General features: G+C 35.4%; 1 protein-coding gene and 1 long non-coding RNA gene across 45 annotated transcripts in view; one reads left to right on the plus strand and one right to left on the minus strand.

Annotated features, from left to right (window-relative positions):
- The window catches only part of LOC144376437 (uncharacterized), an 84,293-nt gene extending 76,160 nt beyond the window's left edge, over positions 1-8,133 (minus strand). The window contains exon 1 of the long non-coding RNA XR_013436925.1: positions 7,963-8,133. This is a non-coding gene — a long non-coding RNA (uncharacterized LOC144376437). The remainder of the gene's footprint in view (positions 1-7,962) is intronic.
- Positions 1-13,432, plus strand: part of Abi3bp (ABI family member 3 binding protein) — a 233,367-nt gene that overhangs the window by 205,958 nt on the left and 13,977 nt on the right. For all 44 annotated transcript variants that reach the window (XM_078044323.1, XM_078044324.1, XM_078044326.1 and 41 more), the window contains 3 exons: positions 715-783; positions 6,692-6,901; positions 10,543-10,651. In XM_078044323.1, the coding sequence (XP_077900449.1) occupies positions 715-783; positions 6,692-6,901; positions 10,543-10,651 (388 nt within the window). The remainder of the gene's footprint in view (positions 1-714; positions 784-6,691; positions 6,902-10,542; positions 10,652-13,432) is intronic.

Consider the following 13,432-nt stretch of genomic DNA (forward strand, 5'->3'; position numbering starts at 1 on the left):
AGGAAAAATTTAAGTTTTAAGTTAAAATCATTCAATCTAAAGCATCCTTTTTTCAATAGTGGAGTAGACTGATGCAAAATATTTTTCCTTTTCTCTAAAAAACAAATTAAATGGTATTTATACTCCAAGGATATACAAAAATGTACTTTATACTAGCCAATTTATATCAATCATAAAAGAAATGCGATGTTTGTTCTCTTCCTCTCCTTCAACCATTAAAATCAAGGGAGAATACTGCAAACTTTATAAACTCAACTGACTCTAATCAGAATAACCACAGAACAAAGGAAGCATGGGGTGAAACTATTTCTCTACATTCCAGAAGGCAGAAGCTTGGATGCTCTAGGTTTACAAGTAAAAGTAGCACAGGCAGGCTGAAGCTCACAGTAAATGCACACCAGAACAACACATATCTTAAGTTAGTAATGAGTATTAACCTTGGTTGTAATTTTTAATTCATTATTTATTATAGTCCAGAACATTTTGCAGCAGGACATAACAAAAACCCTTTTATTGTGGTTAAAAAAGTATAAAATAATAATAATAAGTATAAAAATAATAAAGTAATAATAAGTATAAAAATAATAAAGGAAATTTACCGTACAGCCCTATAACTAGAATAAATATTGGCCATCTTCAGTTTTTATTATTTGCCATTGTATTATAAAGCTTTTCTTCTCTTCACCAAAATTGTTTATTGTTTTTCATTCTTAGGTAACACAACTGACTTTAGTTCAAGCCCAACAAGAGAAACAGATCATCTTGGGAAGCCCAGATTCAAAGGTAGGTTTAGTTCTGCATCTTGAGTTTGACACGGCTATTTTAGGAGGGAGGATCAGTAAGACTTTGTTATGTAACAACCATAAAACTTTATTAGCTTACTATAATCAGGATTTATTTTTTGAGTCTCTTCAAGTCAACTGGGGATCTGATGCTTAGCAAGGTGCACCTACTTCTTGAAGTAGGTATAGCTGGAGTCTGTGATATAGTTGGAGTGCAGTGATCTAATGCTGGTAACCAGGATAAGGAACCAACAGTGAGCCAGGAGAAGCCATTCTTATAGCAATACAGAGCAAAGAGACGTGCCATCCAAATACACAGCCACATTTCAAGCTCATTTTTATGTAGTATCTGCCAATAAACATTGGGCAAAAAGGTCACATAGCCAAGCTCAACCAAGGTTGGGGAAGTTTACTCCTTCCATGGACACAGAGAATATGTTTGAATAATAATCTAATGTACCACAGTAGGAGAAACATAATATTCCTTTGTAATTTTTCTGACGTGTAAAATTTGATAAATTTTAATGTATATATTCACCTATGGAGCCATTATCACAATCAAAATAATGAACACAGTGTGACTTGCAGACATTTGTCATGATCCTTTGTAATCCCTCCCCCTCAGGTCCCTCATCTATCCCTAGTCCCTAGGTAACCACAGATGTGCTATACTATATATATTATTATGCACATTACAGAATTTTATATAAAAGAAAACTTACACTATGAACTCTTGTCTGGCTTATTTGGCTCAACATAGTTATTTGGAGACTTATCCATGTTACTCTGTGTACCAGTAGTCCAATTCTTTTTATTATACGGATATAAAATATTTTTTTCTCTAAACCTATTCATGATATTCAAGAGTTTATAATTTCTTTTTTACATTATCAATAAAATTACTGGGGCCACTCGTGTACACGTCTTTGTATGGAAATGTGCTTTCATTCCTTTTGAGCAAATACTTAGGGAATAGCAAAATGATATCTAAGTTGATATTTAACATTTTTAAGATTTTGAAACTGTTTTCCAAAGTGGTTGTACTGTTTTACCTTTCTGTAAGCGGTAATGAGGCTTCCAGTTCTTCCACAACCTTCCCTGTATGGTCAACTTGTTAAATGTTAGCTATTTCAATAGGTTAATAGTAGTAACTAATTTTTATTTCAGTTTACTTCTTTCTAAATGACTAAAGATGGTAAACATCTTTTCATGCTTTTATTTTCCATCCACCTATATTTTTTGGTATATCCAAACTTTGCCTATTTGGGGGGAGCTGGGTACTGGGAATTGAACTCAGGGGTACTTAACCACTGAGCTACATCCCCAGCCCTATTTTGTAGTTCATGTAGAATCAGGGTCTCACTGAGTTGCTTAGTGCCTTGCTAAGTTGCTGAGGCTGGCTTTGAACTTGCAATCCTCTTGTCTCAGCCTCCTGAGCTGCTGGGATTACAGATGTCTTCCACCACACCTGGCTTTGCCCACATTTTAAATGGAATTGTTTGTCTACCTGTTGTTGAATTTTGAGTATATTCAGATACGTGCATTGCAAATATTTTCTCCTAGTATGTGTCTTTTCTTTTTAATTAATGAAGCTATTTGCCAACTTTTATATGAAATGCACTTTCTTTAATAAGTATAGTACTTTCCTCTATATTTTTTCTCCAGTATTGTTTCTTTTTTTAGTGAACTTTGGTAGGTTGTATCTTTCAAGCAGTTAGTCCATTTTATCTAAGTTGTTAAATCTATTTACATTAAGTTCATAATATTTTTTACTATCATTCTAATATCTGGATTTTTTGTGTTGTCTAATAAATTATTGGCTAATCAAAAGTCACAAAGAGTAACTCCCACATGATTTCCCTCTAGAAGTTTTACATTTTTGCATTTAGATTTTTGATGAACATTGAGTGAACGATGTACATTGATTTTGTATATGATACAAACTATGAACACATGTCCTTTCTTGCTTTTGAGTATCCAGTTGTTGTAGCATCATCAGAAATGACTCATTTCTCCACTGAATTGTATTTATACCTTTGTCAAAAATCAATTGTCCATATATATGTGGATCTTGTAATGTCTAGTCTAGCTTAGTATTAGAATAATGCTGAAATTGCCTCTTCAATTTTCTGGAAGAGTTTGTTAGAATTGTTATTGCTTCTTTCCTAAATGTTTAGTTATATTTACCACTGCAGCTGTCTGAGTCTCACATTCTCTGTGGGAATGTTTTTAATATATAAATTTACTTTCTTTACTAAGTATATGGCTATTCAGAATATTTTGCCTTCCTTAGGAAGCTCTGGTAATGTTTTTTAAAATACTAGCATATTTCATCTAAGTAGTCAACTTTATTTTCATAAAGTTGCTTATAATATTTCCTTATTATAATTTTAATGTCTGAAGAATCTGTGTTGATGTCACTTTTCTCATTCTTGATGTTCTTAATGTCTTTTATTTTATTTATTTACTTATTTTTGCCTCATCAGTCTGGCTTAAGTTTATGAATTTTTTTTTTGATCTTTTCAAAAGGCCAACTTTTTGTATTACTAATTTTCTCCATTATTTTTTTCTGTATCTGTTTCATTTCTTTTTACTCTTCCTTCTGCTTAATTTTGCTTTAATTTGCTTTTCTGACTTTTGTTTCTTGAAATAAAAGATGAATTCATTGATTTGAGACCACTCTCTTGTCAAACCCAAAGCCTCACAAATGCTTAGCAAGTATTGTACAACTAAGCTACATCCTCAGCTCCTGCTCTTCTTTTCTAATATAGAAATTAGTGCTACATATTTCCCACTGGATATTACTCAAGCAGCATCCACCAAATTTTTATATATTTTGTCTTTATTTCATTCTGCTCAAAATGCTAATTGCTGTCTTGATTTTTTCCTTTGGCATATTGATAATTTAGTAGTGTATTGTTAAATTTCCAAGTATTTGGAAATATTCCAGAGATCATTCTGTTATTAATTCTAATTTAGTTCCAGTATCGTATGATACTCTGTATTACTTGAATCCTTTTAAATTTGATGAAATCTTTTTTTATGGCATAGAACATAGGACATCTTGGTATGTATGCTGTGTGAAAAGAATGTATTTTTTTTCTTAAATGGGATGCTGAATTAACTTGCCAGGGCTGTCATAACAAACACAGGATTGGTGGCTCATGCAATAGAAAGATATTTTCTCACACTTCTGGAGATAAGAAGTCTGAGATTGGGCAGGTTTGGTTTCTCCTGACTTGCTGATGGCCCCTTCTCCCTGAGACTTCATATGGTCTTTTCTCTGTGCTTATCCATCTCTTTTCTGGTAAAGACAGGATACCAGTCAGATTAGATTAGGGCTCAACCCTAATGATCTCATTTAAGTCCCTACTCCAAATTAGTTACGTTGGAATTTAGAGCTTCAACAAATGAATTTTAGAGGAATGCAATTCGGTCCATAGTGTTGTATAAACGTCTGTTAGGTCAAGTTGTTTGGTTGTACTGTGCAGTTATGCCATGTGATTACTGATTTTCTGTATACTTGCTCCACCATCAAAAAGAGAAGAGTATTGAAATCATGGATTATAATCATGAATTTATTTCTACTTGCGATTTTATCTGGTTTTGTGTCACTTGTTTTGTATGTGTGTAAAGAAGTGCAGACCTAAATTATTTAGGATTATAATAAACTCCTGATTAATTGATTCATTATCCCTATGAAATGACTTTTTCTGTTTCTGGTAATATTATTGACACCGAAATCTAATTCATTGGCATATTCAGTCAAACTTTCTTTTGACTCATATCGTATATTTTCATCTTTTTTATTTTTAACCTATTAGTCTCTTGATGTTTAATGTGTATTTTTTATGGTTGGGTCTTGCTTTTCTATTCACTCTAACAATCTTTGCGTTTTATTTGGATTACATAGAACCTTATATTTATCCATCTCTAATTATTGATATTATTAGGTTTAACCTTTATCTCACTGTTTATTTTCTATTTATCCCATCTATTCTTTGCTCCCTCTTGTCCTGTTTTTTAGCCTTCTTTTAGATTGAATATTTTATGAATCTGTTTTATCTTTTTGGGTGTGTGATAGCTGTCACTCTTTGTTATTTTAGTTGTTGCTTTGGGGTTCACAGTCTGCATCTTTAGCTTATCACAATCTATTTCCCACCAAAAAAAAACATGTATAAACCTACACTCATCTAGCTTCTTTTTTCTCTTCCTGGCCGTTAGTCTTTTATTGTCATATATTATACTTTCACATTATTCTATGTAACTCTTATTCTTTATCAATAAATTATCTTGAAGAGTGATTTAAATAATGAGAAAAATCATGAATTATAATCATGAATTTATTGTATGTGTGTAATGAAGAAAAGTGTTTTATATATTTATGTATATAGTTACTGTTTCTGTGCTCTTCATCCCTTTGTATGGATCCATATTTCCGTCTGGTATCATTTTTCCTTTCTCCTGAACTTCCTTTAATATGCTTTATAGTAGGAGTCTGCTGGTAATGAATTCTTATAGGTTTTATATTTCTGAAAAGAAACTTGGCTTTTGTTTTTTAAAGATCTTTTCATAAGTTATTGAATCCCACATGATACATTTTTTTCTTTCCATATTCAAAGACGCTGCTCCATTGACTCTCATTTGCATTCCTTCCAATGACAAATCTATCACAATCCTTATCTTGTCATTCTATACCTATCTTTTTCTCTATATCCTTTAAATATTTTTTTCTGTTTCACTGGTTTTGAGAAATTTGATTATGATTGGCAGAGTTTTCTTCATGTATAATGCATAATCATTTTATTTGAACTTTTTGGATTTGTGGGTTTAGAAGTTATTATATTTGGAATATGTGGGGCCATTATTTCTTAAAATATTTTTTCTGCCCATCCACCCCAGGTATTCCAATTATATGTACATGAGACACTTGAAGTCATCCACAGTCACTGATGTTGATTGTTTTTATTCTTTCTCTCTGTTTTTTATTTTGGATAGTTTTATTGTTATATCTTCAAGTTTACTGTCATTTGTTTTGTAACATATTATATATTGATTCTATCCAGTGCAATTTGCATCTTATATTTTGTAGTTTTTTAATCTCTAGAAATTTGACTTGGGTATTTTTTTATATCTCTCATGTCTTAACTTTTTGAACATGTGAATCATAATCATAACTGTATATTGTCCTTATCTGGTGATTCTAACTTCTATGCAAGTTCTGGATTGGTTTCAAACTATTGATTTTTTTCTTCTCATTATGGGTAACATTTTCCTATGAATGTCACCTTATTGGGTGCTGGATATACATATGCATACATCTATGTATAGATGTGCATACTTATATACACACTATGTATATTTACATAGACATTTATGTGGTTATGTGTATATATGGAGACAAATATGTAGATATATATAGGTATGTTTATATATATCTGTGTATATATACACACTCACACATGTGTGTGTATATATATATGTAAGTTGTGTTTATATATACATAAATTATAAAGATATAATTCCTAAAGTACTCTTGAGTCTTGTTTGGGGAAATAAATTACTTAGAACTATTGGATCTTTTTGAGTCTAACTTCTCAGATTTATTGGATGACACCAGAATTATGTTCAGTGTCAGGCTCATTATTCTCTACTGAGATAAGACTCAATACCCCATAAATAATGAGGTATAAACCAAGTCTATAGAGTCCAAATTAATTTTGAATATTAACACAACGTAGAACTGTTTAGTAAATAAATGAGCAAGTTGAACCAACCATAGCACTGCTTTCAAGCATCTGCCCATAATGAAGGGACTCAATGCCCTCCAACAGATAATAATATTATGATCTCACCTCCATCTCTTTCATAGGCTTTAAAATTACTAAAATGCCAGGATTTTCTCTTAGGTCCTCATGTGCGTTACATCCCAAAGCCAGACAACAGGCCCTGCTCCATCACCGACTCCGTCAAACGGTTCCCCACAGAGGAAGCCATGGAAGGGAATGCCACCAGCCCTCCACAGAACCCCCCCACCAACCTCACTGTGGTCACTGTGGAAGGGTGCCCCTCATTTGTCATCTTGGACTGGGAGAAGCCACTAAATGACACCGTAACTGGTAAGATCATGGCATGAGGACTTGTTACTATAGCGGTGATATGGGTCTTGGAATCAGGATTTGGTCCTTGTTCCCCCTGGAAGATTCAGCACCTGAGAAATGCCAAGAGAAGCATAGAAAGCAAGTTTTATTCAAGGAGACAGAACAGAGATAGCAGACTTCTCCAGGGAGAAGCTGGGACCCAGAGCTGGTGCCCATGGGAGCAGGCATGTCTTGCTTTTTTATAGACCCCCCCCCCAGCCTCTCTCTCTTTCCTGCATACATGCCCCAAAGCAGGAAAGAGCAGGCATAGGGGGCAATCACTTGTGTTGGAAAGTACAGTCCCTCCTCCCATAGGAAGTATTAACAGCCAGTTGAGTAGGGGAAGTGTGATCCAGAAGTTAGCTATTAGCAACTTCTAGTTGGTTGGAAACCTCTGTTTCCTTTTCTTTGATAACCAACTATTTGTTCTTTGTCCCTGTCTCAGTAGAAAGCTTTCATAGCACAAGGTCTATGGAGCGGGGTACCTTGGGCCAAACTGACATGGGAAGGACATCCAAGGTGTAGCAAGTCCTAGCAGAGTTCTGCTGACCTTAAGGCACATTGTCAAAGTGTCATGGGATGGGAAACGTCACCTTTGTCCTTGTAGCGGGCTCCCTGTTAATTTAATAAATTTCTTAAAGCTGTACCCCCTTCCATCTCCTCTCAGAATTCTTCTTTCAGACGTAGCGGGTCTTTCCATTATCAAGAGAATACAGAAGGAGTTTGCCACTGCTCATGATATTTAAACTAGTTTTCCTTTTATCAACCCAATTTTTAAATTGGCCTCAGGCTGTCTTTAGAGAAAATGCATTTTTAAAAATCTATTTCTGGGTGATTTTGTGCTCATCTCAGGAAATTTTGATTCTCCCACTGCTCTCCCACCTAATTCCTCTAAAAATGACTGTGAAAAATAAGAAACCTGGGACTATTCTTTGAACTGGTTATATGGCAATTTGATTCTTCACAGTGAACAGATAGTCAAACATGAGAAGAAAAAGTAGGTAGAAAAGACCAATGGCTTAAATCAGTGGAGAACAAACCTGAGTCCATGTGGCTCCTGTTGCCCAGTACCAGCCTGCCGGATACCTGGTGCAGGAAGTAGAAGGGCCAACAAGAGGCTGTCAGCAGGAGAAAGGAGCAGCGCGCAGGGTGGGAGATTCAGGATCTGCCAAAATCATTTCCTACTTTGAAAATGTAAGGGGAAAACAACAGCTATTTCTTCTTAACCAAAACCATGTGATCTGGGCAACCTCCAGTTTAAGCAGCTTATCTTTGCTTAGCTGGCACTCTCTACCATATTTTGTGCATTCTTATGTGAAGTTAGCCTTTGCTTTGAGGAAGAACCAGCTCCTGTCTGTGTGCCTCCCATCTGCCTAGCCCTGCTTGTTCACCTGAGACCATGCCCGCAGGTGCTACCATCCCAATATGTAAAAATCAGTCCCTCAGCATTGAATACCTAAAATGGGTTAAAACATCTAAAACTCTGTCGTTTTACTTGCTAAAAAGGAGTTCCTGTGAAAGTCTGAGGCTATCTTTTCTTAAAGCCAAAGGGTCTCTGAAATTTCATTTGCCCTAAAGATGTAGGATATGAAATAAGAATTAGTTAATCTAATTATCTAATACATACCTACTTGGATAATATCTGATTTAACTCTTTAAGGCTGTAGGATTTTCTTTTCTGGTTCATCTATAAGAGTATTTTAATTATGTGAATTTATAATTTCTAAGAATTATACATAGAATGTATTTATACATCTAATTGACTACCAAAAGTCCAGGTTCGTATTGAGGAGGAGAACACAGAGTTAACAAGGAATGTCCCAAGCCAAAGATGTTTTTTTAACGGTGATTACTTTGGTGCATAATTAATTAGACTTCATATAAATAGTAGAGTTTCATAACTATTAGATTATTTTGGTTTTCTTTTTTTCTTTTCTTTTTTGGTGACTAAGCAGCACTTGAATCTTTCCAATTGGAATCTTTGAAAATTTCTGTGGCCCTATTTTCAAAACACAACTTAGGGATAAGAATTAATAAAAGCAACGATAATAATAAGTACAACCTGTTGAGAAAAATCACTCAAAATACTATTAGACACTTTCCATTTGTTCTAAATATAATCCACATAAGCAGCACCATGAAGAGAGATTATTGACATTCTGCAGATGGGAAGACTGAAATTCAAAGCAAGTGGCTTGGTTTGTCTCTTTCCTTAGGTCATATGATTCCCTTTTTCTTTCTTTCTTTCTTTTTTTTTTAACTTGCATTTTAACAGCTTCAAATATCCCTTCTGAGATAAAAATATAAAACAAATTTGAATTGAAGATCTTCTCTCTCCCTCCCTTTCCACTCTCTACACTAAAATAGCCGATAGGGAGATAAGTTGCGATCAGAAGGGAGTCTGAGCAAGGTGTTGTTCAGTTAACTAGTAGTCGTTAGTCCTTTAGTAGCTGCCCTGCTGTTGTCCAGTTCCAGTGGCCACTGTCTTCAAGTTTAACTTTTGGCTTTCAGAAGAATAGTCATTTAGGAAATGTTCAGAAAAAGCCATCCTCCTTTGGGGATTTAAAAATAAGCTATTAATAATCCTTTTCAATTAAAATGGGAGATTTTGGGCCTTCCTGGCCTGTTCTGGGTTTGGTTTTATTCCCAGTGTTCATCTTACACCTTTGGTCTGGTACATCAGCGGAAATCCCTGGCCTAACTTGCCAGCTCTTTTGCCGCTTCCCTATCTTATGTGATGCCCTGCTCTATATTTATTTCTTTATATCCATGGAGCTGATCTTGAGTGGGGAGGTGTAGTTTGTTTTATTGCTTGTTTTTCATTCCTCTCTGTCATCTCATTCCATGCATTAAGTTAAATCCCAACTGAGAGCAGGGACAACCACCTAACAAATCTGTAAATTAAAGTCGCTTATTCTGAAAGTCTTTGTCTTTTGATGATCCCTGTAAGTTGATAGAAACATGCCTTTAAGTGAAATTAAAGCTTATCTATATGCAGGCTTTAAGGGCATGATTTTTTATTTAATATGAAGAAAATTACCAAGGAAGCATAACTTTTGTAAGGAGTAGGTATAAAAATCCTAATTATATAATTCCAAATAATGAACTATAAGAAGGGAGTTTATTATTTAGTTAACCATTATTTGCTGATATGGCTTTAAGCCCAAAGAATTCTTTTTGCAGCAGTATCACATACTCAGTGGCCTAAACCCAACTCTGTTGAAAGCCCCGTAGAGGATGAGCATGGTTTCTACCCAAGCACAGTGCCTGATACAGAGCTTTCCCCAAATTGGGCTTCTTGGAAGTAGCAGTCTTCCTGACTTACCTGAAGAATCATGGGCTCTATGACCAAAGAAACCATAAGAGGGTCATCAGCCTTTACCAGTTACCAGACCTTCCTCTGCTCTGCTCAAGGGAAAGCAGAAATAGTCCATAAGCATCTCCCAAAATGTTCCCATTCCATCTGGAAATTGCAACCAAGTAAGATCAATGTGTCTCTAGAAGTACAATCATCTTTATGTGTGTGGCTTATTACGCTAGTAGCTTCAAGAAGAATTAAATTGCTTGGTATATGAAGGTAAATATCTGAGGTGTTTTTATTTTTGTTCTCACTTTTACAGAATATGAAGTTATATCCAGAGAAAATGGGTCATTCAGTGGGAAGAACAAGTCCATTCAAGTTACAAATCAAACCTTCTCCACAATAGAAAATCTGAAACCAGATACAAGGTAAGCTCCAGTGGTAGTGCAGGTGAGTTCTGAGTTTAGAAGTCAAAACCACAATAAGACATAAAATGTTTTCATCTTCTCCAACCTAAGGGAAGGTCTAACCTACATTTCACTCTAGCTTTTTGGAAGAGACATAAATACCTCGAGAGTCATATTTTGAAAATAGACAAGGTATTGATGGGGGTAGAGGGGCCAACAGGATGGTCTGGTAAGTTACCAGGGCAGCTGGAAGCATAACAAAATAGGAGGAAATTGGTATCAAATGTTGGTATTAAATGCCAAAAATTATACAAGAAGAAATCTGTGGGCCAGAAATTAATTGGGGTATGCATGGTGTAAAGTAGTTTCGAAACACCAAAGAATTGGGGTCTCATGCTGGAAAAGGGAAGGTAAAGAAGTGGGAATCCTGGGATAAAATGTAAGTGAAAGTTTTTAATAGTTAATACTGGTCTCAAATACAGCGATCCTGGGACTTTCATCAACTGATAAAATGAGAATGGAGTTTTGACAGTGAAATTGCATATTTTTAACATTGTTCTATGATAAAAAAAAAACTTTTCTAGTTTGTCCCTTATTGCACATTCATACCAGATTATTCATATTCTGATATCATTTTGTGATTCTTCCTTAAATCTAAAATACCAATATCTTATCAGCTCATTTCATTATGCAAAAAAATAAGGGCCTTGGGACTGGGGATGTGGCTCAAGTGGTAACGCACTCGCCTGGCATGCGTGCGGCCCGGGTTCGATCCTCAGCACCACATACAAACAAAGATGTTGTGTCCGCCAAGAACTGAAAAATGAATATTAAAAAAAAATTCTCTCTTTCTCTCTCTCTCTCTTTAAAAAAAATTAAAAAGGGCCTTAGATATTTCTGGTAATATAGTAGGAGTTTCCTTTTTTCCCATCAGTTTCACTTTTTATACCTCTCTTTGTCATCAATTCACTGAATTGAATTGGGTATTGACAATGACACTCAAAAGAGTCTATTTTTGCTCTTCAGTAGGAAAATTCATCTAATCTTTTTGGAGAAAAGAAACCTCTAACTCATTATAGATGATTTGCTGTGTGTAAACTTTAGTCCTATACTGCAAATATAATACTTCTTTCACAAATGTGATTTTTTTAAGGTTCTCTATTTTGAGCTGTTACATGGAAACTTTTCTAACTGCTAATTTTCTTAAATGATTTAAATTTGCCAAAATAAGCATACGTTTCAATACAAGACCACTTGATGGTCTTGGTTCTGATTCCTGAGATACTAATGAGAGAGACAGAGTACATGCCTATTTGTACCATAATATATTTTAAGGAAAGAGTAAAAGAGAAAACACATCATTAATTTCATCTTTTTAATAGGTAGATTTGTGCTTACAAAATGTGGATGGTGTTTCTCTTCAGTTTCCTGCTTCTTATTCCACTTAATAAAAAGTGATCTGTGTAGTACAATGCATTCATTGAAAGTCATCCAGTTTCTAAATGTGCATTGTGTTCCTTTTCTGAATCAGACTGTCCTCACAACTTCTCCCAGCACACCAAAATGTATAACAGTTATTCCAGTGACATTTTAAAGCCAGTTTTTTTGTAAAAGGTTTGCTGTTCCATCCGGCTAACATTTCTTAAGTGCCAATGATGTGCTCAGCACTATGCCTGGTGTTGTGGCTACATACATGAAGAAACAGGGTGCCTACCCTTGAGCTTAAGGTAATCCAAAAGGCAGCTAATGACCAAGTTTTCTCCACAGAGTGGCAAGAGTCCTGGTAAAAGTATGCCCCAGATGCTATGGGAGCCCAGAGTCAATGGCATGCCACTAAGTCTGGGGAAATTAGAAAGTTTTTCCCACAAAATGTGACAGCTGAGCTGAGGCTTGAAGGATGAGTAGAAAAGAGCTAACCAGATGTGATTGTGGTAGGAGACCAAATGTCAGAATAATATGTGTCTACACAGGAGCAATCTAAATGACAGCTGTTTTAAATTTCCTAATTAATAACTGGAAAACAGTAGCTTCTGAAAGACTTTCTATAGCTGAATTCCACTACTAGAAGATACATGTGAATCATTTATTTTAGCAGCATTTTCCACCACTTGGCCTGACAATAAAATGTGACATCTGAAAACAGAGGATAGTTACTGGCTAATTGTTACATATCAACATGGGTATAGAGCTTGGAGTCAGAACATTTAACTCAGGATGGTAAGGCAGAGATTAAAGATGTATAGACTGGTTATAGTCAGAAATTTGAAATGGTCACACATTATCCCAGAAACAAAATGACAATGAACTGTCCTCCCTTTTCCTTCTCATGGTGAAAGTCAACCTGCCTGTTTTTAATCATTTAGACAGATTTATATCTACTCAGAAAAAGCTCCAAAAAGTTTTCTCACAGTAGGGGGCCAGCAGCTGTTTTGCTGCTAGGAGAGTTCCACTCCATATCTGGCATTAGATGTTCCTGTCTGCAGAGAGTAAAGCCACGTGGCCACCCTGGGACACATGGGTGCAACTCCAAAGGCAACCTAGGGTCTCCCCAGCCTGGCCTGTACCTGCCCACAGCTGCAGGGGGCTGTGGTCACATTGTGCACAGGAAAAAGGAGACATAATGTTCAGTGAGGCAAAGGAAATTAGCTAACACAGACAAACTCCAGTCTCTCTCCTTAGAGGATGCATCTCTCATTCCTAAAATAAAATGTTGAGATGTTGGTATCAAACTAAATCCACCTAACCCATTCCCCAATATTTACTTTCCATTTATTTTGTCTTCATGAAACCTCTCCTTCCTTA

This window comes from Ictidomys tridecemlineatus, chromosome 3, assembly GCF_052094955.1.
Source record: "Ictidomys tridecemlineatus isolate mIctTri1 chromosome 3, mIctTri1.hap1, whole genome shotgun sequence".
NCBI lineage: Eukaryota > Metazoa > Chordata > Mammalia > Rodentia > Sciuridae > Ictidomys > Ictidomys tridecemlineatus.